This window comes from Oncorhynchus masou, chromosome 7 (genome assembly GCF_036934945.1).
Source record: "Oncorhynchus masou masou isolate Uvic2021 chromosome 7, UVic_Omas_1.1, whole genome shotgun sequence".
NCBI classification, from domain to species: Eukaryota; Metazoa; Chordata; class Actinopteri; order Salmoniformes; family Salmonidae; genus Oncorhynchus; species Oncorhynchus masou.
In genome coordinates, this window is record NC_088218.1 from 24,432,221 (window position 1) to 24,457,382 (window position 25,162).

General features: G+C 40.8%; 3 protein-coding genes across 5 annotated transcripts; 1 reads left to right on the forward strand and 2 right to left on the reverse strand.

Annotated features, from left to right (window-relative positions):
* Nucleotides 1-638: 638 nt before the first annotated feature.
* LOC135543559 (ankyrin repeat domain-containing protein SOWAHC-like) lies at nucleotides 639-6,584 on the reverse strand. The gene has a single exon (XM_064970927.1). The coding sequence runs from the start codon at nucleotides 6,268-6,270 to the stop codon at nucleotides 4,540-4,542; it is 1,731 nt and encodes a 576-aa protein (XP_064826999.1). The 5' UTR covers nucleotides 6,271-6,584; the 3' UTR covers nucleotides 639-4,539.
* Nucleotides 6,585-6,676: 92 nt separating this feature from the next.
* On the forward strand, nucleotides 6,677-15,040 carry LOC135543560 (septin-10-like). Of its 3 annotated transcripts, none has more exons than XM_064970931.1 (10): nucleotides 6,677-6,715; nucleotides 8,836-8,950; nucleotides 9,163-9,358; nucleotides 9,632-9,818; nucleotides 10,521-10,682; nucleotides 11,655-11,751; nucleotides 11,877-12,045; nucleotides 12,708-12,840; nucleotides 13,110-13,294; nucleotides 13,912-15,040. In XM_064970931.1, exons 1-10 carry the CDS (start codon nucleotides 6,692-6,694, stop codon nucleotides 13,925-13,927), a joined length of 1,284 nt encoding a protein of 427 aa, XP_064827003.1. In that variant the 5' UTR covers nucleotides 6,677-6,691; the 3' UTR covers nucleotides 13,928-15,040. The 3 variants fall into 3 exon arrangements, with proteins under 3 accessions (XP_064827003.1, XP_064827000.1, XP_064827001.1); XM_064970928.1 differs by lacking the exon at nucleotides 6,677-6,715 and adding an exon at nucleotides 7,788-7,982; XM_064970929.1 differs by lacking the exon at nucleotides 6,677-6,715 and adding an exon at nucleotides 7,941-8,098.
* Nucleotides 14,725-18,429, reverse strand: LOC135543085 (centrosomal protein of 70 kDa-like). Its single transcript, XM_064970170.1, has 8 exons — nucleotides 18,376-18,429; nucleotides 17,327-17,493; nucleotides 17,100-17,190; nucleotides 16,826-16,996; nucleotides 16,450-16,599; nucleotides 16,085-16,253; nucleotides 15,499-15,588; nucleotides 14,725-15,442 (listed from the first exon to the last, which is right to left on the reverse strand). The coding sequence occupies exons 1-8, from the start codon at nucleotides 18,427-18,429 to the stop codon at nucleotides 15,363-15,365; spliced, it is 972 nt and encodes a 323-aa protein (XP_064826242.1). The 3' UTR covers nucleotides 14,725-15,362.
* Between the last annotated feature and the right edge of the window lie 6,733 nt (nucleotides 18,430-25,162).

Below are 25,162 nucleotides of genomic sequence, written 5' to 3' on the forward strand. Positions count from 1 at the left end.
TTATCGGTCATTCAGTGCCAGACCTTATCGGTCATTCAGTGCCAGACCTTATCGGTCTGACAGGATCCAGTGGCAAATGTTAGACATGGCTGAAAACCTGAATCATAAACAGATATGTGGAGAGAGGCTGTGTCACACTGGCCCCGTTGGTTGGCCTGTGAGATAATCAGCCTTGAGCTAGGTAAACATACTTTGACAGACAGACATAGATAGTGAGAGAGAAAGAGACAGAAAAAGAGAGGAATACAGAGATAGCAAGAGAGTAGCAAGGGCGCAGTGCCTCTGGTGACTCATTCTGATCCACATTCCATGTCAGCCGTTTCAACTTCAAACTCCCACTCTATGCAATTCCACAAAGTCCTGTGTTCTCTGATGACCTCCAACTCTCTCTCTCTGCTGTCTGGGCTCTATCGCCTGGGATACGTCCCAAATGGAACCCTACTCCCTCCCACTCCTCTTTATATTCTGGTTAGAGTCAGTATGCGCTGTTCTGTGAAGGGAGTAGTACACAGTGTTGTATGAGATCTTCCGTTTCTTGGAAATTCCTTGCATGGAATAACCTTAATTTCTCAGAACAAGAATAGACTGACGAATTTGAAAAGAAAGAGTCTTTGTTTCTGGCCATTTTGAGCCTGTAATCAAACCCACAAATGCTGTTGCTCCAGATACTCAACTAGTCTAAAGAAGGACAGTTTTATTGCTTCTTTAATCAGAACAACAGTTTCCAGCACAGGCTAACATACTTGAAAAAGGGTTTTCTAATGATCAATTAGCCTTTTAAAATTATAAACTTGGATTAGCTTACACAACGTGCCATTGGAACACAGGAGTGATGGTTGCTGATAATGGGCCTCTGTGCACCTATGTAGATGTTCCATAAAAAGAACAATAGTCATTTACAACATTAACAATGTCTACACTGTATTTCTGATCAACAATGTTATTTTAATGGACAAAAAAAGTGTTTTTCTTTCAAAAACAGACATTTCTAAGTGACCCCAAACTTTAGAACGGTAGTATATATAGATAAATAAAAAAGTGCATTCAGACACCTTGACTTTTTCCACATTTTGTTCATTAGACTTATTCTAAAATGGATTAAATCATTTTCCTCTCATCAATCTACGCATAATTCCCCATAATGACAAAGCAAAAACAGGTTTTTCGAAATGTTTGCAAAACTATTACAAATAAAAAACTGAAATAGCACATTTATCCTATTACTCAGTACTTTGTTGAAGCACCTTTGTCAGCCTCGAGTCTTCTTGGGTATGACGCCACAAGCTTGCCACACCTGTATTTGGGGAGTTTCTCCCATTCTTCTCTGCAAATCCTCTCAAGCTCTGTCAGGTTGGATATGGAATGTTGCTACACAGCTATTTTCCGGTTTCCAAATGATAAAAATGCAAACTACACAATCTTTAGCTTTGCATACATTATTGAAGAACATAGATACAAAATCTGACACCTCACAATCGTTTTATAGGTTAACATTAGATAATCAAAAATAATATAATGTACAAACAGACAAGAGAAATTCGGTTCCAGCCCTTTGAATATCATAATTAGCAGCAGGTGGTTGATTTAAAAACATAAAGAAATTGCAGAATAAAAAAGGTAAGAGCTAATTTGGCAAGACTACAAAACTGTACAATAAAATCAAGTAGCAAAATCAGATGTAAACTATGTAGCATTACTATCGCTATTCAGTGATAAAAACCATTGACTGAGGAAACATATTCCCCAAAAACAGTCAATGCCATAAGTATTATGCCTTAAATCTAATCTAGACAAACAATTAGACTAGTACATGTGAGACAATGATTTGCTAAATATGTGAAAATATACACTCCAGTTATATTAGCAAAAAACAAACGTACAGAGTAAAAAATAAGTGTTACAATTCAGTGCAACATTGTACAAAAACAAATATTATTGCCTGCACTGGAGAAAGCTATATCAGTCTGCAAATATAGGACTATTAAAGGCCCAGTGCACTTCTGTGAAGAATACATTTTTCTTCCATTTAAAAAAAAATTATTATTTAAAAAATGTATTCTGATTTTTTTCAGGGGGTGCTGCAGCACCTTTACTTCCCGTGGCTATTTATTTTATTTTACCTTTATTTAACTAGGTAAGTCAGTTAAGAACAAATTCTTATTTTCAATGACGGCCTAGGAACAGTGGGTTAACTGCCTGTTCAGGGGCAGAACGACAGATTTGAACCTTGTCAGCTCGGGGATTTGAACTTGCAACCTTTCAGTTAAGGGCTATAAGGGAACCTATTGGTAGATGCGTAAAAATAAAACAGCAGACATTGAATATCCCTTTGAGCATGGTGAAGTTATTAATTACACTTTGGATGGGGTATCAATACACCCAGTCGCTACAAAGATACAGATGTCCTTCCTAACTTAGTTGCCGGAGAGGAAGGAAACCACTCAGGGATTACGCCATGAGGCCAATGGTGAATTTAAAATGGTTAAAAAGAGTTGGTAAGAGAAAACTGAGCACGGATCAACAACATTGTAGTTACTCCACAATACTAACCTAATTGATTGTCTGAAAAGGAAGCCTGTACAGAATAAAAATTATTCCAAAACATGCATCCTGTTTATAACAAGGTACTAAAGTAATACTGCAAAGAAAATGGCTAAGCAATTAACATTTTGTCCTGAATACAAAGTGTTATTGGATTTGCCTGAAACATTACTGAGTACCACTCTCCATATTTTCAAGCATAGCATCTCAGTGCTAAAGGCGTCACTACAGACCCTGGTTCGTTTCCAGGCTGTATCACAACCGGCCGTGATTGGAAGTCCCTTAGGGCGGCGCACAATTGGCCCAGCATCATCCGGGTTAGGGTTTGGCCTTCATTGTAAATGAGAATTTGTTCTTAACTGACTTACCTAGTTTAATAAAGGTTTAAAAAAAACTTGAACACAAGGCCAAATCTAACCTGGAGTTGCTTACCAAGATGACAGTGAATGTTCCAGAGTGGCCGAGTTACCGTTTTGACTTAAATCTACTTGAAAAGTATGGCAAGACCTGAAAATGGTTGTCTAGCAATGATCAACAATCAATTTGAACAGAGCTTGAATAATTTAGAAAATAATAAAATGGGCAAATGTTGCACAATCCAGGTGTGGAAAGCTCTTTAGAGATTTATCCAGAAAGACTCACAGCTGTAAACGCATCCAAAGGTGCTTCTACAAAGTATTGACCCAGGGGTGTGAATACTTGTGTCGTTGAGATATTTATGCATTTAATTTTCAATATATTTGCAAACATTTCTAAAAACATGTTTTCACATTCTTATTATTGTCTGTAGAGCCTCTCCTGGGTCAGCAAGCTGGAGCTTGTTGATAGAAAACCACTGGTGCATAACAGATCAGAGGGTAGCCTACAACTTAACACCAGACAACTGCAGCCTTAGACAACTCATAATAAGGAGCTATGATCAGAGGGTCATAAAGTGAGTATAACTGCATAGCATAATTCAAGGTGGACTGTGAATAGTTATGAAACCTGATCTTTCATCATAGCACTACACACAGCAGGCCTACCATACGCTCAACAAAAAGCGTACCTTGTGACACAGAAGGCTCCTCTACTGATCCCGATTACAGACTTAAAGGACCAGAGGCCTTTTCATTGGCCTCCAATCCTCCACTTGAAAGTCTTTCAGCTGGACTGAATGGCATCCACCGCAGGAAATCAATAACGGTTTCAAATCAAAGTGCTTAAAGCAACTGAAACGTAAAGGGAGAATAAATTCATAGCCTCACTAACAGTCTGACAGTAATAAGAGAGAATTGCTCCCAAGCATTGTGAAATCAATTACATTGTTTGTACCATGTGGTCAAATAACTTGGAAGTTTAAACACTTCCCACTTGGCAAAAACAGGTTGAGTCAACCTTGTTTCCATGCCATTTCAACCCCAAAAAATGTCATATGAAGACGTCAAATCAACGTGGGAAACTGATTGGATATGAAAAAAAGTAGTTTTGGTTCTGATCTTCAATGGAAGATAATTTCATATTTAAAAAATATATTTTTAAAATCACCCAAATTCTAACCCAAATCCAATGACACGGTGACATTTTTTGTCGATTTCACATTGAATTCACATTAGTTAAAAACTCAACGAAATGTAAATCAAAACTATACATTGAACTGACATCTTTGCCCAGTTGGTTGCAGGCAGCTTTACATGTACGTTAAGGGTTAAAGCAGACGAACTGTGAAACCTCCTTGGCTACTTCGGCATGATAAGAGGATTAAGACAGAAATATTTAGCCTAACCAGGGGTAGCAATCTGGCCAGTTACTCAATAGATCATGTAATACCATACTCTGTTAGTTCAGCATATTCATATAATGCCTGGGGTAAAAACCCTTTAGTATGTGTAACAACAGACTAGGCCTATGCCACAAAAAAACAAACACTTGTAACATCAGACTATATCGCATTGTCTCAGTCATTCTGCACTGTAGTAGTTGATTTGCTCTTTGTTGGGTGTACTTAGAGGCTATTCTTCAGCCAAACAGATTTGACATGGGTCTGGATTTAAATGAGCTTTTCCTGGACCCGCTAAGCTCCTCTGTCTCACAGTGTGCTGGGAACGAAGTGCTGTGAACTATCTGCGAAGATCTGAAGCGGATCTTCTGAAGTTTGGGCCTCATCTTGCTAAGGGATGATTTCCTTCGCAAGGGTTTCTGTCTGGCCTGCCCTGCTCCATCACCTGTGTCCTCCTCACTGTGATTGTGCAGTTTGAGGGGCATCAGATTAGACTGGAGAACTTTAGACAACCGCCAATGCCCCCCATCGTCTGTGTTCTCTGAGTCCGAGTCGGGGCCACCACCCGCCCCGATGATGTCACGGATATCAACGGCCGCACTTTTCGTAAGATACTGACACGCCCTTTTCCCATTGTAATCTCTGGCCTCTACGTCTGCGTCATAGGCTCCTACCAGTAACTTCACCACTTCAACATGGTTGTGCATTGCTGCTAGATGGAGTGGTGTGTAGCCGGCACTTGACCGGGCATTGATGTTGATGGGTACTGTGTGTTTTTTGGCAAAGTTCACGATAAGTGCCAGCAGTTCTTGTTTGCCTTGCTTGGCAGCCCAGTGCAGGCAGGTGAACCCAGTCACAAAATCTTTCTTCATGGCAAGGTTCGGTTCACAGGAAAGGAGGCGGTGAAGACTCTCCCATTGGCCGTCGGATGCACACATCATCCATTCGTGTTCCAACGGGTCCAGAGTGACTGAAGCTCTGTCTTCGTCTGTAGTAGAAGAAACCACAGAGGCAGAGTCACTGTCCCTGTACTTTGTAGACAGGTAGACAGAGTTCCTCAACACCATGCTGCGTCGCACCTGGGGGGAGCTGTTCATCATGAGCTCAATAAAGTTGTTATGGCTACTTTTAGGTGTGTTGCTGTCACTCCCCGATTTGCTCAGTAGCGAATCATAATTATGGCCTTCGTCTGCCCCGTCCTCTGATGAAGGGTGACTGGACAGCAGGCTGCCCTGTGCATTTGTTGGGAATTGACGTCCGGGTAAGTGGAACATAGAGCCATCCGCGGCTGTAGGTAAAGGTGACGTCTCAATCACTGCAATTTGCGGTATGTCATGCGGTTGCAATGTCTGAAGGTCCTCCTTGGTCAATTTCTGCTCTCCATTGCCACCAAGGCCTAACGCATTTCCCATAATGTCTGGTAAACTATTGTTCTGAACTACAGACCTTGTTGACGCAGCTTTTTCTATAATGTTACCTTCCAATATAATTCGTGAAATGTCAGGCGGTCTCACTCCTGCGGCATTGTCAGTTCCGTAACCCGAGCCAGGTGAAATGTCTTGTTGTGCCTCGTCGTTTGCAGTGGTTTCACAAGAGCGCACACCCCCGGCAGAAGATGCTGACAGATGCAGTTGTGGTGTACAATCTTCTATCAAGTTCTTATATGATTCTGATAGGACAGGGGTGCTGCTATCTTGTTCCAAAAAGGTGCCTGTTTCGTTGCCAAGGCACGCGCTGTCTTTTTCCACTCGATACTTGTTTTTTAAACATACACATTTCACTCCATTCTCCAACTTTACAAATGCGACGTTGTCCACGTATCCCTTGAATTTCTCCCGAACAATTGCTTTCTGGTCAGGGTCTTCCGGGAAAACAGATTTGAAATAGTCAATGAATTCCTGTTTTTTCTCTCTCCCCCCTCGCTCGGTCAGAAAATGTACGACCGCTTCTTGGGTGCACTCGGTCGCCATTACGTTAGATTAGCTGGTTAAAACAAATACATACAAGTAGCCTTCGGCAAAATATACCTACAAATTATCTTCCCTTTTACAAGTTTATAAATTAGCTGGAGTTGAATCAGCCCGTACATTTACGGTTTTCACCTGCCCTGGTTGGTGTTGTCCCATCACATCATCCTCACAGACCTTGTTGTGCTTCTTTGATACGGAATATAAATTAATAGAACCGTCACCCCACCCAGAGTTGAGTCGGGAAGGACCCTCTTTTGCAAGCAGACCTGTCTATCAGTTTTATTTATACGATCACAGCGATCCACCCCAGAGATGTTAGAGAAAGGAGGAGATAGGAATCATGTTGGGCAATGAATGGAGGAACGTATCACTAACCCAAGATAGACCAGAGCCTGTCGTTTCCAATGGGAGAAAATGAATCATGGTGGGAAGAACAAGCGAGGAGGTAGCATATATTTGTATATTTTCGTTAGAGAATTTTATACATCTGGTTTAATATCTGTCTCATTGTTCTGTGGTATAATGCAGCATTCAAGACACATGTGAACTAAATATACGCGATCAAATTGTTTGTTTATTTAAATAGGCAAGTCAGCTAAAAACAAATTCTTATTTACAATGACGGCCTAGGAACAGTGGGTTAACTGCCCTGTACAGGGGCAGAATGACAGATTTTTACATTGTCCGCTCGGGGATTCGATCTAGCAACCTTTTGGTTACTGGCCCAAAGGCTCTAACCACAAGGCTACCTGCCACCTCAAATCATGAAGTCAGTGATCTTAAGGTCGGAAAGTCAGAGCTCGAGACAGAGTTGGAATTCCGAGTTCGATGGCTGTTCAGATCAATTTTCACAGTCGGAGCTTGTTTTTTCCCTCGAGTTCCCAGTTGCTTTGAAAGCGTTTAAGTCAGTCGGATATTTCCGAGTTCCCAGTTGTCTTGAACGCGGCATAACGCCCCAACAGCAGACTGTCAAACGACCGCGTTCACTTGTAATGCGGCATCACGTGGTTGAAAACTAATCTTCTCGTAATCCCTTCACAAAATCAAGGTGATTTGAGAAACCTGCCTATGTTCCTTAAAAGTACGTAATGTCACGATTCCAAAGCTTTACGATATTGCAGAGAACAAGTTAATTCTCACATATCGGAAAATACTTATTGTTCACTAAATTCATGCTAATGTTGTGTTTTTGCGCTAGCGCCCAGTCGACTCCCATTCACTGTTTATCCCAGAATCCCAGGAATGCACCGCGCGGCCCATAGTCGAAACGTACACAATGAACGTTATACGATTCCAGTGACGTTTTCCATCTCCTCAAATGTATCTCTGTCCACGCCTCTTAGCAACCACTACGTTGGGAAACTGTGACCCTTGAAACGCCATTTTGGAATCTAAATTGGCGGCCCTTCAGTCAAAGTCGCGCAAAAAACCAAAATGTCTACTTAGTTTCACACTATGTATGTCCAACGAATTTCCGGAAAATTGGTTTATACCATTCATTCTATGGGGGTCGCTATATGGTAACAAACAATCTTGCAGTTCAAAATAACTACTATGTACTCAGAATTTGATAAATACGTATCACAAAATCAGAACATGTAGTACCTCATATGTTTGTAAGATATATCGTTTATATTGTTAAACACAAACTGTCAGTCGTCTATCCCCAGCCATGGAGAAAGTTTGCAAGCCTACATTCCTTTCATGGCTACGTAGGTAGGCGATTTTTCAAAGTTTTTAGTTGAGGCTATTTTCTTTACAACTTGCTAGTATTTGTAGCTATTAGCTCCTGTATTCCGAGATGACTACGTCGGATATTGCTCAGGGGGTAATTGTTGTTAAATTTCATCGCTAAATAATGTATATTTACAGTTGTAAAACTTACGGCACCTTTAGCTTGCTAGTTAGCATGGTTATGTTCCAGGTCGTCTTTACTGCGATCGCGCTGCGTAATCCTGAAAGGTAAAATTTTATTTTGGCCTTGTGAGATCTGACCGACTGCACAGCAGGATTGCATTAAGACGACCTGGAACCGATTCAGTAACTTTTTCACTATCCAGCTAGCTATGTGGCTAACAGCGTAGTTCCAATCAGCGTTTCTAAAAAGTAGGGTTTTACTGCCGGAGCTTGTTTACGCCCTTTGAGCAAGAATGAATATATGAAATACATATAGACCACAATTAGCCATGGTCTGTCTAGCTAGTTTGCCAACGCATGGGTTAGTTTGCCGATGTGGCAGCCAGTGAAAGTTAACTTTGTGTGCTAGCTACAAAATCTAGTCAAATGTATGCTGCTTAAACTGATCTGCCATCTATCTCCAGCCTTTCCAGGTCTATCCACAATCTGTGTCAGTAAAGAAAGGTACAGGTCAGGTAGGGTGTCATTCATAGAAATAGATAAATGTTTGTGTAGACACATTTAGCCTTGTATGGGTAAGTAGTGTACAGACAATGAAAACATAGGAATAGAAGATTATGTACCTAGTTAACCAGTTCCAGCTGTAGACAGTCAGATATAATCATATACTGAGTTGGCCTAATGTTAGGCTATGTCTCCCTATAACAGGACAAAAATGCCCGGCCCCTGTCCTTGTCTGGCCATGTTGGCTTTGACAGCCTACCTCACCAGCTGGTCAACAAATCAACATGTCAAGGTTTCTGCTTCAATATCCTCTGTATTGGTGAGTATCGTTGTGATGTTACATTAAAAGTTCAGCCGTAGACCAGTATCTCTTTTTTAGATGGAAAAAAAAATGTTGGCCCATTTCCTTTAAATTCCTTTCTAAAATGTATTCTGGACTTATGCCCAGAATCCTCAATGTCTTTGGAACTCTCATTTTCCAAAGCAATGTTATCACTAAGATTAGCAAACAATATTTCCCTCACTATGCAGGCGAAACTGGTATTGGCAAATCCACCCTAATGGACACACTGTTCAACACTAACTTTGAGAACTTTGAGTCGTCTCACTTCGAGCCCAAGGTGAAGCTGCGAGCGCAGACCTATGACCTGCAGGAGAGCAATGTGCGACTTAAGCTGACCATCGTCAACACAGTGGGCTTTGGGGACCAGATGAACAAGCAGGAGAGGTGAGAGAAGTGCAGTCATGATATACCTGGGTCGTATTCATTAGGCACCAAACCTAACAGCCTACCTGAACTTGTCCAATAACTTAAGAAACCCTTGTTTTAGTGTTCCGTTTTGCTACGGTAGCCTATGCCCAAATGAATATGACCCTGATGCTGAATGACAAAACAAAGCACATTATTATGTCTTTCTATCCACCACAAATCACTTGTTTTACCACATATGCTACACAACTTCTGATGGAATATGTCCTCTCTGAATGTTTCCATTGGCAGCTACCAGCATGTTGTGGACTACATTGACACCCAGTTCGAGTCGTATCTACAGGAGGAGTTGAAGATCAAGCGGTCCCTTCACAACTACCACGACTCCCGTATCCATGCCTGTCTCTACTTCATCGCCCCTTCGGGACACTCTCTCAAGTCCCTAGACCTGGTCACCATGAAGAAACTGGACAGCAAGGTGAGGGCCTAAAACTAAAAGAAGCTGCCACTATTGCATTTTCTTTCTCTCTTTTGATTTTGTTTCTGGCACAGTTATACAGCATTAGTCTATAAATATAAACTTTTTCATAATTGTTGTTGTGTTTAAATGTATAATTCCGTTTTGAATTTTATTTAGTGTTATGGAATATTTGGGCAGTTTAGGAAGTGTCATGGCTGTTGGTAAACACTGGGATTTGCATGATGAGTAATTACTACTGTGTTAGTGTGGCAGGACTGAACAAGTCGGACAGAGCATAATGTTGACATTGGGCAATCACAGAAGTCTGTCCTGACTGTGCTTTAGTTGTATGTACTTTTTTAAACCTTTGTTGTTAACTGACTTGCCTAGTTAAACTAATTCTTGACAGCCTACCCCGGGCAAACTAACGACGCTGGGCCAATTGTGCGCCTCCCTATGGGACTCCCAATCACGGCCGGTTGTGATACAGCCTGTTATCGAACCTGGGTCTGTAGGGATGGCTATAGCACTGAGATGCAGTGCCTTAGACCGCTGCGCCACTCAGGAGCCCCATAGTCGTGTTCTACAGTACTGTTCTTTCACAAAAGGGAATTTGTTTCTACTTGTAATATGAATTTTATGTCCTGTTTGATTCTTGAGGGAATGTCAATTCAGAAAGAAAATGTATTATTTATAAGACAAACTGTGTACTTTCTGTAGGTCAACATCATTCCTGTCATCGCCAAAGCAGACACCATCTCCAAGAGCGAGCTCCACAAGTTTAAGATCAAGATCATGAGTGAGTTGGTCAGTAACGGTGTCCAGATCTACCAGTTCCCTACCGACGACGAGACAGTCTCCAAGATCAACACTGCCATGAATGTGAGTTGTAGAACACTCCCTTGGTATCTTTCAGGATCTCTGCCCAATTCCATTCCTCACAGTGGTGAATTTGACTGTGCTCGACAGTGCACCTCTGTGAGTATGGCTACATGCACACAGGAACACGATTATTGTGGATATTTTGATGAAAACATTTACATGCTTTGCAAGAAGAACGATTTGCCTAATGGACTACTTGATAGGACAGAAAATATGCAATAAAAAATAAATGTTCCATGACAGTGACGTGTTTTCTTTTTCCCCCGAAAGAGTTCGGACTTCTAAAGTTTGTATGAGAACTTCTTCAAATATTCCTACTTTCATTTTTTTCCCCCAAACTCACTTCACTCACGCTAAAGAGGGAGGCTCGCTCGGCTGGTGCTAGCACATGGGCAGATAACTTATTTCATACCTCACCTATTCCTCTCTGATTTAGAAGATACTGTTGCACAAACTACATGCTGATTTAGGCCTACCACAGCACTGGTATCAGGGTGTATTATGTTCTCTGACTCAGTACATTTATTAGCTAGCCAGCGGCTAACAATAAAAACATTTGCAGACAGTAATATATACAGACTAATAGTTGTCATTATAGAACGCTTGTGGATGTGACAAATTCAATTGTGTTTTATTTTGATTAATATTAAGAAGCAAAGTGAAAAGCAGCATCGTTATCAACATATTGATGAGGGAGGGAGAGTGACGAGTCGCATATCACATTTAACAAACCAAACATTGAAATAACGTTATTGAAGAAAGTAAACGGTCCATCCATCAATACCGGTATATAGTAAATTAGAATATACCGCCCAACCGTATCGTATGCTTCAATTTCGACCGTACTCCGATTAAGATATGCAGAGTAAGGTGTTTACATGACTGATGCCATACTTATCGAAATCTGTTTAATATTGAGTGTGCATGTAAATGTACTGTCTTCTGTGCCTATGATCTATTTGCTAATGTCAGGGTATCCTGCCTTTTGCTGTTGTGGGGAGCTCAGAGGAGGTGAAGATTGGAAATAAAATGGTCAAAGCACGGCAGTATCCCTGGGGTGTGGTGCAAGGTAGGTAAACCTGTTTGACCATGTAGGCTTCAGGCTTACAGCATTCTTTCTTTGAAGTGAAGTGTCTTTGGCTCTGCAGTACAAATGCCAGGGGGTAAAGGTATGTCTGCCTGTCCTTGTTTCAGTGGAGAACGAGAACCACTGTGACTTTGTGAAGCTGAGGGAGATGCTGATCTGTGTGAACATGGAGGACCTGAGGGAGCAGACCCACACACGCCACTACGAGCTCTACCGCCGCTGCAAACTGGAAGAGATGGGATTCACAGACACAAACCCAGAGAGCAAGCCAGTCAGGTACGGAGAGAGCAGTGTATGCGCGTACAGTTGTCATCATTTTGGGCCTGTGATAACTAGATTCTCTGCTGCCAATGACTGGAACGAACTACAAAAATCTCTGAAACTGGAAACACTTATCTCCCTCACTAGCTTTAAGCACCAACTGTCAGAGCAGCTCACAGATTACTGCACCTGTACATAACCCACCTATAATTTAGCCTAAACAACTACCTCTTTCCCTACTGTATTTAATTTATTTTGCTCCTTTGCACCCCATTATTTTTATTTCTACTTTGCACATTTTTCCACTGCAAATCTACCATTCCAGTGTTTTACTTGCTATATTGTATTTACTTTGCCACCATGGCCTTTTTTTGCCTTTACCTCCCTTATCTCACCTCATTTGCTCACATCGTATATAGACTTGTTTATACTGTGTTATTGACTGTATGTTTGTTTTACTCCATGTGTAACTGTCGTTGTATGTGTCGAACTGCTTTGCTTTGTCTTGGCCAGGTCGCAATTGTAAATTAGAACTTGTTCTCAACTTGCCTACCTGGTTAAATAAAGGTGAAATAAAACAATTTAAAAAAAGATAAGCTGCATAGATTGAAAAGGTCTGTGAAAAAACATTTAACAGCGAGAGGAGGCTGTATATTTGTATTAAATTGTGTCTGCAGCCTGCAGGAGACCTATGAAGCCAAGCGTCACGAGTTCCTGGGAGACTTGCAGCGGAGAGAGGAGGAGATGAGGCAGATGTTTGTCCAGAGAGTCAAGGAAAAGGAGACTGAGCTGAAGGAAGCCGAGCGAGAGGTACTGAACACACACACAGTGTCCTACTGTGACAGCATGCTATACAGGTCAGGAAGATACATATAGGCCTAGATGTGGCCTTCAGACTCATGCTTTGTAACAAAAAAATGTAGTGGAAGTCATCACAGAAAAAACATCTTCAATGATCTTTCATAATAAATTAATGTATTTTTGATTGAAGAGATCCTTGTGAGAAGCGTCTTTGGGTTTTAGAAAAGCACTAGAAATTCGAGGTATTAAAAACACTGACGTTTGACGTTTTCCCTCAGTTGCAAGGTAAGTTTGAGCAGCTGAAGAGACTGCACTCGGAGGAGAAGAGCAAGCTGGATGAGAAGAGAAGGTCTCTGGAGGACGAGATCAACACCTTCAGCAAGAAGAAAGCAGCTGCCGAGCTGCTCCAAGGCCAGTCCTTCAACACTAACGCCAACCTCAAGAAGGACAAAGACCGTAAAAAGTAAGATACAAGTTTTGATACTTAATCACACAGGCCTAAATTGTTGCAAAAAGAACAAAGACCGCAAGAAGTATGATATTGTAAAATACGTTTCAGGACGGCTGTTTAATTCCCTTCAAGATGTTTATTCCTGAAATGCTTTGAGACAGCTCAAAGCTCTATTACACATTGTCAATCACATTCAATCCTAAGTTACTTCCCCTATTCAAACTTTATTTCCACTCTCAATTTCATGATGCATTTGCAGACTAACAAAAATGAATATACACCAGAATGATAGTGTGTGGACTGCAGGCGTTATACAGCCATTTTAGTTAATCAGTGTGATTGCATTTCTGATTGACAGGAGTCCAGAAATGGAAGCTAAGGATGTTAACTTGACTTGTGACGAGGCTACTAACCAAAACCACAACTGTTGCTTCAGAAACCTGTGAAGTCAGTGAGATGATAGGGAGGGACATAGGGTATAAAGAAAATGTCAGTATGTGTTTTTAGATAAGAGGAAACTATTGATTTGACAGTTGATAGGAAAGCTTAGTTAAGGAGTATAGATGTGTTGACACATTTTGCCAATTTAGTGATTTTATATTTCCTCTTTCTCGTTGGGTCTCCTTTAGCTCTGGGTTCATGTGAAGAAATAAATGGACAAAGACCCCCTCACATCAGTCAGAAGACAAATAAATACAAAATGGAATACATTCACCGATAGTCATCGTTGTTTGCCTTATTAGTCAAATCACAAAATGTTAGTTAAATTCCAGCCAGAGTATTTGATAAGGCTCTTTAAGACTGGTAACCCTTTTGTATTACTTTACTTTTCACTTCTACAGCTAGAGGGCGCCAAATGATCAAGGTCATCCTTTGAAAATACTGTACTTTACACCAAACAGAAATACAATTTGTTTGACATTCAAGATGTATTTAATTGTCCAATCTCGGAATTTGTTTTCTTACCGGGTTGTCTTGAGTATTCACTTTAAATGTGATATCAGATAATGTTTTGTAAACCTTCACTTAATTCTGCAGATAGCAGAATATATATTTGCATGTCTTTTAAATATGCTATTCACCAGTAGTGTGTGTTTTTATATAGCTTGATATTTATTCGATGCATTATTATTGTAGACTCGTGGGTTTCTGGATGGATTCCATGTTTAGAAATACCTAGCTCTGATCCAGGACATTAGTACACGTTCCTCACCTCATGTTACATTAGTGGAGGAACGCGCACCAACGACCTGGACCAGAGCTAAGTTATACCCACCGCACGTGTTACATTAGTGGAGGAACGCGCACCAACGACCTGGACCAGAGCTAAGTTATACCCACCGCACGTGTTACATTCCAATTACTGAGGTATTATTGATATGACTTTTTATAAACACTTATTTTATGCCTTTATGTGCCTTACTAGTATTTTATTCAAATGCTAAAGAATGAAGCAGCTGCTGACATGGGAATTCATTTTTGAAGAGTGAAACCATGTTTTTTTTGTTGCTCAATGATCTAAATGGAACACTAGGTCAAGTGGTTTTGACTTTGTAAAGAACTGTCGTGCGTGTGGAATGATAATTACCAAACTTTCTCCCCCCCCCTCTCAGAATGGATAGCTTTGAAAATAACTTTTTACCTGCAATATTTTTGTCCACAGCTTTTTTCTTAACTCATATGAACTGAGGTTTGTTCTTAGGTGTGGAGAAAGAAGGGTTTATAATCACTAAAAAATAAAACTTATGTTTTTTCATACATACATGTCATGTTGTTATTTCACTGTACTGAATTGAGATCTTGTTTATGGAAGAGGTATTAATTCATGTTAATTTACACATCAAAAGTAGAACACCATAAAATCACTCCAAATCAAATACACAAAACATAAAGGCATTGTTAATTACAAAGCACCGGTGTTACTCTGCTCTTGACTTTAGTGACCTCAGAACAGGCATGATGTCATCCAGACAGTCAACATCTGTAAGATCAACCAAAATAGATGTACTAATAACCAGATGATCAGTAAACAATTTAAAACAAATGCATTATTGGATGGTAACATTTCCCTACCTAGAGTCTAGAGCAGCTCCTGAACCAAAAAGTGGAATGCAGGGAAGAACACCTCATGTTCCTTTACCTTCAAGATAATACTGACAAACACACATTTAACCCCAGGCAATAGGCACATTTTATGACATTAATAAAACAAATTCTGCTGCTTGTACCTGTGGAGCTTGTGGCCTCTGCGGAGTTGACCAGACTGGTTACCTGGTTTACCACCTCACTAAGGGGTGCTCTGTCATCTGAAATTAAATTGTTAGAAGTGGGAAAGGAATTACATCCCTCAACCATGTATACTGAACAAAAATATAAACGCAATATGTCAAGGGTTGGTTTCATGAGCTGAAATAAAATATCCCAGAAATGTTCCATACACAAAATTCTTATTTCTCTCAAACGTTGTGTGCACATTTGTTTACATCCCTGTTAGTGAGCATTTCTCCTTTGCCAAGATAATCCATTCACCTGACAGGTGTGGCATATCAAGAAGCTGATTAAACTGCATGATCATTATACAGGTGCACCTTAAAATGGGCAGATATGCATCTGGTGGTCACAGATACCTTATCTATATTCCCAGTCATGTGAAATCCAGAGATTAAGGCCTAATTCATTTATTTCAATTGAATAATTTCATTGCATTTTTATTTTTGTTCTGGATAACATGACTTGACCAGTACAGTATGTGCCAATGGTGCTGTAGAATAGCTCATATGAGTTGTAGACAGACAGTCCTACCCAGGGCCAGGATGTCCCTGAGGTTCCTCATAGCGTTGGTCATCTCCCCAAGCCTGGTGTAGACCTTGTTCATACGTGGATACACTCCGCCGAGGGAGGTTATATCAAACAGCTTCTGGAAGTGGGACACCATTGACTGGAGTGTGTTCCTAGTGGGGCTCCTCAGCAACTGGTTAGAGTTGGTTTCACATAGTTCGGCTTTCACATATACACAACTTTTCATACATTTTTTGTAATGAAAAATATCGCTGTATCACAAACACTGTACATGAGAAATGATCTGAGGTATAATGTTTTGCCTCATCTAAAGTTGAGATGTAATTTCCATGGTACTCCATCCACTGCTGTAAGCCAGGACTACCAACCTTATCCTCCCCAGAGTTGGTCTCCTCTAGCAGACTGTCCACCAGTAGCATAAGATCCTCCACTCGAACACTTTCCATAAGACTAGTAGCGCATGCTGGCTGCCATGGTAACAGTCTCAGCATCAACTTACTCAGGGCACAGTGCAAGTCCTAAGCACACAGTGAGAGACAGACAAGTAAAAACTTGGGTCTCTAGACAATGATAAACAGACGTGGTTAAAGAAGCCTATTCTAGCCATACATATCACAGACAACAGATGTTGTTGATATGAAGAGTTCTAAAAGTTTGGCTTTCAATGACAGGGCAAGTTGACACTGGACTATTGGACCTGGCTGCATACATGTTCGATGCGCTTTATAGACAGTCAGCTCTCACCTTCAGTGAAGCCAGTTGGTCAGACCACATCTCCAGAGTGGAGAGGAGTTCGTCAAACTCGACCATCTCTGAGGCCCTGTTGGACAGCGGATGGCTGGTTGATGGCCTCGGTCTATGGAGCCTCAGTGGAGCCCCGGAAGTAGTCAAAACCGCTTTGATGTCATTCAGAACCTGAAAGTCAGGTAAGACAAATAGTCCAGCAAAGTCTGAATCAAAAACGTAAAGTGAGTCGATACTCGCTCCCGCTTTAGACAAGGGGAGATAAACGGAGTACCTTCTCGTGTCTGGCAGCCAAGGCCCTTGCCTTTGCCACCTCCTGGTTACTCAGAGCAGCCCTCCCCTCTTCTTTAAACTCCTGAGCAGACCTGGGGTGGAGGTAAAGGAGATATGACTACCAATAGGACAGGCAGCATTTTAGATTAAGGTGAGGAAGGGGTTAACTAGGAGGTTAAGCTGTGGTGCTCGTCATATCCAAGAAGAATGACAGTCATTTTTCCCCACTTCATGTTACTCTGGTGAATAAGTCTGCCCATGCGTCTCAGTTGTTCTTTGTAGGACTTCAGCTCTTTCACTGTGGGTCCAGATTCCAAGTCTTGCTTCAACTGCTGAATTTCATTCCTAAGCTCCTCCCTCTGAGCTTTGGTGTCCATTAACTGTTCCTGATAGGACTATTAGGGAGAAGTAAGATTCAGAACTAAGATCATGGAATCTTGATCAACTGGGCAATATGAAATATAAAAATCCAACTTTCAATCATATATTGATTCGTCAGATACATCAATAACCTATCCTAGAAAAACATAGTCAAAAACCATCAATTATCTTTCCATGAGAGAAGCTAAAGTGAGGTAGCCTGGAATCCGAACTGATGTTTTGGGAAAAAATACCATATCAGATTGATAAAGAGAGGGTCTCTGACAGACAGGCTTAACATGGTGATAGATTGATGTTCAGGCCAGGTGATCTCCCTCTGTCACGCCCCAATGGTTAACACTTGCTGGCTGACCAGCTGGTGTAAGCCGGCCCCATGTCTACCTCTTACCCCTCTCTGTCTCACTGTATTAGGCTTACTACTCATGTCCACTAAGACTATTGTGTGACAACAGCTGGCAGGTACATGATCATGAGTCTATATTATTGCATATTTCTAATAAATCATATAAGGTGATGGAGGAATGTTTTGAGAGGTTAGAAATAGGATCAAGTAACTGGGGGTTCAAAAATATTAGGCTTCCAAGAAGTGAGATTTCCTACATACTGGAAAAGCAATGTACTGCCTGTACGTGAGTGTCTAAAATTATAAATATAACTAATTAATATTCATTTTATAACTACTTACTCAAGTTGGTTGTTGGACTCGATGAGCTCCTGAATCAAGGTCTGTCTCCTCTCCGAGTCTGTAAGCATCGCCCAGCAATCTAAAGCATTAACACTCCTCCTTATAGACTTGTTCAACATGATCCAAGAAGTGAGTTAAGACATTTAGCTAAGATATGCCAGTTCAGAATGTTACAGCAAGAAGATGATACAAAAACATACTAAACCATTACCTGCAAGGTTCTTATTCGCGACGGGATCAGCAAAGTGAACAGGCTTGAAGCCATGGTGCTGGAGGAGTCTGTTCACAGCATCCCACTCTGTCTGCTCCTGCTGATAGGTCCAAACACACCACATCACACAGTCCATTACAATACAACACACAAAGGATGTAGTATGATGCAGATTGTTCCCAATTATTTAAAAAAATTCATACAATGTTTAATATGAGATCTACCTGAAGGTCCACAGAAACACGCATGTCTTGTCTCTGGAATGAAACACAGCATTTGTGTTCTCCCTATCCATTTCCTCAGTATGTTATACACTTTAGGCTATAATACACACCACCCTGTCTGTTCCTGACGAGATAAAGAAATTCTAAGCGTTCCACTTTCTCCATCTTCTATTTGACAGGAGACTGTCGGTGTGTCAGCCTCCTACTGTACCCTCCCCCCAGTCAACGTTATATGGGGTTATCGAATTACTTGGTCCCCCTTTGAGACCACCATGACAACACACAAACACACATAGTTGTAATACCTGTGCCATCTCTTCTCCACCTGCAGGAGTGAAAATAGGTTAGTTTACTAGCTAGCTGAGATAGCAGTGATGTTGAACACATAGGCTACCTAGATAACTATCTACTGTTAGCTAGCTAGCAATCTACGTTGCTAACTAGTTAGCCAAGTTTAGCATGTTCCACAAAACAAAATATAGATTTCCTACAATAACGTTTGGCCATAACATATGCACCATGTATGTGCTTGTTGTGATGATTGGTTTCTCCCAAAATGTCAGTTCCCAAATTTCAAACCAAACGCGCGGAAGTAAAGTAGTTTATTGTAGACGGTTTCAACCAATAAAATAAAGCAACAAGAAGGGGATAGTTCATGTTGGATTTTGATTGGCGAAGACAGATCTTTCTCAGACATGGGCGAGTTTGGTTTTTGAGTTCCAGTAACCTAACACATCAACCTTAAAAATACGTTCCATATCATTTTATTGCAGTCGAATATGACAAAGAATTGTTTTTGAATTATGATTACTGACCTTTTTACTATTGAAAGCAAGATGCAATGAGCATATTGACCCACGATATGTCAAACTTGCTTCAGTTGAATAAAGCCATCTGCTATAAATCTCAAAATAATGATACACGTTCTATGCAGGATGTTAGTGGCACCTTAATTGGGCAGGACAGGTTTGTGGTAATGACTGGAGCAGTATTATTGGAATGGTATCAACAATATAAATACAACATGCAACAATTTCAAAGATTTTACTGAGTTACAGTTCATATAAGGAAACCAGTCAGTATCTGGTGTGACCACTGTTTTCCTCATGCAGCACGACACATCTCCTTCGCATAGAGTTGATCAGGCTGTTGATTGTGGTCTATGGAATGTTGTCCCACTCCTCTTCAATGGCTGTGCGAATTGGTGGAGATTGGCAGGAACTGGACAATGCTGTCGTACACGTATATCCAGAGCATCCCAAACAAACTCAATCGGTGACATGTCTGGTGAGTATGCAGGTCCTGGAAGAACTGGGACATTTTCAGCTTTCAGGAATTGTGCACATATTGAAACATGAGGTGATGGCAGCTGGTGAATGACAAGACATTCACCAGCTGATGGTGAATGTCTTGAGATAACATGATGTTGTCATGTTATCTCTGCCTTCAAATTGCCATCGATAAAATGCAATTATATTTGTTGTCCGTAGTTTATGCCTGCCCATACCATAACCCCACCATCACCATGGGGCACTCTGTTCACAAAATTGACATCAGCAAACCACTCACTCACACAACGACGTACACGTGGTCTGCGGTTGTGAGGTAGGTTGGACATACTGCCAAATTCTCAAAAATTACATTGGAGGAGGCTTATGGTAGAGAAATTAACATTCAATTACAGTGCATTAGGAAAGTATTCAGACCCCTTCCCTTTTTCCACATTTTGTTATGTTACAGCCTTATTCTAAAATGGATAAAATACATTTCTTCCCTCATCAAACTACACACAATACCCCATAAGGACAAAGCTAAAACAGGTTTTTAGAAATGTTAGCAAATGTATAAAAAATGTAAAACTGAAATTTACAAAATGTATTCAGACCTTTTGCTATGAGACTCGAAATTGAGCTCAGGTGCATCCTGTTTCCATTGATCATCCTTGAGGTTTTTTTACAACTTGATTGGAGTCCACCTGTGGTAAATTCAATTGATTGGACATGATTTGGAAAGGCACACAACTGCCTATATGTAGTCCCATAGTTGACAGTGCATGTCAAAGTAAAAACCAAGCAATGAGGTTGAAATAATTGTCCGTAGAGCTCCGAGATAGGATTGTGTCAAGGCACAGATCTGGGGAAGGGTACCAAAACATGTCTGCAGCATTGAAGGTCCCCAAGAACACAGTGGCCTCCATCATTCTTAAATGGAAAGAAGTTTGGAACCACCAAGACTCTTCCTAGAGCTGGCTGCCTGGCCAAACTGAGCAATCAGGGGAGAATGGCCTCGGTCAGGGAGGAAGCCACTCCTCAATAAAAGGCACACGACAGCCCACTTGGAGTTTGCCAAAAGGCACCTAAAGGACTCTCAGGCCATGAGAAAGAAGATTCTCTGATAAAACGGAGCAAAGTACAGAGAGATCATTGATGAAAACCTGCTCCCAAGTGCTCAGGACCTCAGACTGGGGCGAAGGTTCACCTTCCAACAGGACAATGACCGTTAGGACACAGCCAAGACGATGCAGGAGTGGCTTCGGGACAAGTCTCTGAAGGTCCTTGAGTGGCCCAACCAGAGCCCAGACTTGAACCCGATCTAACATCTCTGGAGAGACCTGAAAATAGCTGTGCACCAACGCTCCCCATCCAACCTGACAGCATTTGAGAGGATCTTCAGAGAAGAATGGGAGAAACTCCCCAAATACAGGTGTGTCATACCCAAGAAGACTTGAGGCTGTAATCGCTGCCAAAGGTTCTCCAACAAAGTACTGAGAAAAGGGTCTGAATACTTTTCTGAAATTTGCTAAAATTTCTAAAAACCTGTTTTAGATTTTGTCATTAAGGGTTACTGTATGTAGATTGATGAGGGGGGAAACGATTTAATCCATTTTAGAATACGGCTGTAACCTAACAAAATGTGGGAAAAGTCAAATACTTTCCAAATGTTTAAAGTGGCATTTTATTGTCCCCAGCACAAGGTGCACCTGTGTAATGGTAATGCTGTTGAATCAGCTTCTTGATATACCACACCTGTCAATTGAATGGATTATCTTGGCAAAGGAGAAGTGCTCACTTACACTGATACAAACCAAATTTGTGCACACAATTTGAGAGAAATAAGCTTTGTATGCGTATGGAACATTTCTGGGATCTTTTATTTCAGCTCATGAAACATGGGACCAACACCTTACATGTTGCATTTATATTTTTGTTCAAACACATGGTTTGATTCCATTCCATTCACTCCTTTCCAGCCATTATTATGAGCCCCCCCCCCCCCCCCAGCAGCCTCCAATGACTTCTAGATATGAATTTTACTCATCATTTCATATACCTAAACACAGTATGGGCATTTGAAAATCACTCTGCCCTAAGATAATAATGTTAGTAAGAAAGAGACTAAAAGGATATCTGTCAACCTCTTACACATGAGCAGGTGCAAGCTGGTGGCATTTGATGTCTTTCTCCCGTCACTGGACAGCCACACTGGAGAAAGGGCAAACCTGTAATTGTCTCAAGAAGGTCAAAATGCAAATCTTAGCCGCCACACTATCACCCACACAGTATACTCGTGAATAAATAGACGGTCTGTTTTTTAATTATTCTGTCTGCTTCTTTTCAGACTTTTGGCCAGGCAAAAAAAAGATGCATATTGTACATTACCTGATGTCTCCCTTATTGGCCAATGTGGTGTTGAAAAAACAGTGTCCAGATACAGTAAACAACCACTTGAGACTATTGGATATAGCCGAACCATCTAAGAAATCACATATGTTATCCCTAGAGTATGTGTGAATGCTGTGAGGCTTTCAAATCCAGCTAGAGAATTTCTGTAGGCCTTATTCATTCTAGGCATCACCTGCCTTCCTGTGGAAGGTAGACTGAAGTTCATACAGGCAGCCCAATCCTGTTGACATAAGGCTGTGTTTACACAGGCAGCCCAATTCTGATATTGTTGGAATAGAACCGAGCTGATCTGATTGATCAAAAGACAAATTAGTGAAAACAAATCTGAATTAGATCCGAATTGGGCTGCCTGTGTAAACGCAGCCTTAGATCAATGATTCATGGTAGATGGGTGGTCCCTATAGAATGATACCTGTGAGCGAAGTGGATACTGGATATTGGATAACCACCATTACCAACAACCGTATAAGAAGACATTGGGCCATATAAATAAATGTCTTCAAATTTCGAGAAAAACAATGTTGTCTCATTAAATAGTGGCTGTTCCACTGATGTCAGAAGGTGAATTCACCAATTTGTAAGTCACTCTGGATAAGAGCGTCTGCTAAATGACTTAAATGTAAAATGTAAGTGTAAGATATTTTGCAAAGAACTAGTTAATTAACCTCATGTTGTTATCTGAAATGTTGTTAAATGCCACGTAATGTCTCCAAACAATTACCTCCTGATTGCAAATGCCAAGAGCTGACATTCACATCACCTCATGCCAAGGTCAGCTCTGCAACGTAGAATTTGGCATCCTTCTTTGTAAAAAAAAAACAACGTACTTGGGGATTGTATAATCTTTTTTTCAATGATGCAGGTTTTTTATTGTATTTTATTGTTTTTATTTATTGTTTATTGTTTTTATTTATTGTTTTTATTTTATTGTTTTTATTTTATTTTATTGCAAGTCGCCTATCTTCAGTTTGTGTCAGTTAATTAATCTAAAGAGCTTTTAATGCTGTCCTTGTATTTTAAATGAAACAGTTTAGTGGCATCTGTTTCTGTGTCCTGATGGTATAAATGTGTTTCTTTCTGCAGCCTCAGCAGAAAGCCTGGCATTGGCTGCGGTTCTTCAAGTCTCAGGAGACTTATTCTATGAAATAAACAACTAAGCAACGTGTAATGTGCCATCTGATATCTATTCTAAGGCTATTTGCATGGCACACTGGTTCATTCTGTTGTAGCTTTCTCTTTTGCTGACCAATGACCAAAGTACTGTATAGAAGTCAGCATTGTATCACCACTATTTGCAGTTGAGAATGAGATGCTCCCAAAACTAACATTAGGCCAACGCAGCAGCATGGTTATAGTTCGGGTGGTATACTGCTGACGAGGATGTCCTTCTGCCCTTAGGAATGCTGCTATAGGAACTGAATGTTGTTAGGAACTCGAGTTTAGTTTTTATTGTGCAGGGCATGGGGCTGGGGCTAGGAAGAGAGGATAAACACTGCTGATGTAGAGTTCTGTCGGTATCCTTACCATCTGTTAAGGACTAGTGCTGGATGTACGTTGGGTCCACCGCTCCATTAGGTGGGTAATGGAGGTTGATCATCATCGTCAGGGCAAATGAGCTGTGATAAATGAAAAAAAGATGTTCAAAAGGATGGACCACTACTGTATCCAAGTCAGGAGGTGGGAAATAAACGGGGGAGGATGTTACAAAAGTATGCACAAGGTATAACAAATATAAATTGAAGCTATATGAACATAAGTTTATGTCCATGTTGTATTATCAATGTCGTGCAATTGAATAGACACAATATTATTGGAAAGCCAAGAAAGTAGCTTCCATTTTGACCGTATTCTACAACCACATAATACTGTATATTTACTGTTTTTAACTTAAGAGCATTGTCTTTTACAATAATATAACTTGATGTATCGTTTTGGACTTTGGAGAAATGTCTCTACAATACCATGAACTGAAATAGACAGGAGAGGGCTACAACAAATCTCCCAGCAGCCACATCTGTCAAGGTCATGGAGGGCGAACCGTTTTATTTTTCACCTTTTAGAGACTTAACTTCCTGAAACATAATTTGCAGATACAACATGAAAGTGGGGAAAGCATGAAGAGCTCTCTCCACTAATCCCACTTCCCCTTGACACAGAGCCACTTCCCAGCATCATTCTTTCATTTGTCAATTTTCATTCATTCATTAATTTACAACTGTAATGGGCAACAAAAAAACAACATATTTGCCACATTTCCATCTAACACACATTTACTTCTGAATTGGCAAGGAAACGGATTCTTGAGAAGGTCTCTCTCACTCTATTTTCTGTTTGTTTTGCTCCCTGTTCAGGCAGAAAGGACAGGTAATCCACGCGGAGATGATCTGGCTCTCATGTAGCACAGGTGCAAGAGGCTGATATGACAGACACAAAGTAGCACCCCAGCACCACCTCACGTGGAGATAGTGTTAGGGATTGTCCAGATAACATTTACAGTCTCTGTCCAGCGTTCCAGATTTCTATGAAATATTTACCTAAAATTAAAGGTCGACTCAATGAAATGACGTTGCCACAAACAGCACTAGAGCTATTGAGATGAGCGAGATGCAACACTTCGCTCTCACACAGTATCTGCGTCTTTGCACGGGTTCGCTTCACACTGTGTAAAGCGTGGTAGCCACAGGACCAAAACAGCGGAGAAATTGAGCCTCGCGCTTCAACGCTCTCAGTTGTTGCAGAAATTGACCCACTATGCAGTTTACTTTCTGCATATATGTCATATCGCCGAGTCCACCTTTAATTAAAATATAAATTAAATAGATGATAAATAAGGATGTTAAAAAAACAGATTGTCTATGTGCCCCTGCTTGGCCTGAGTGG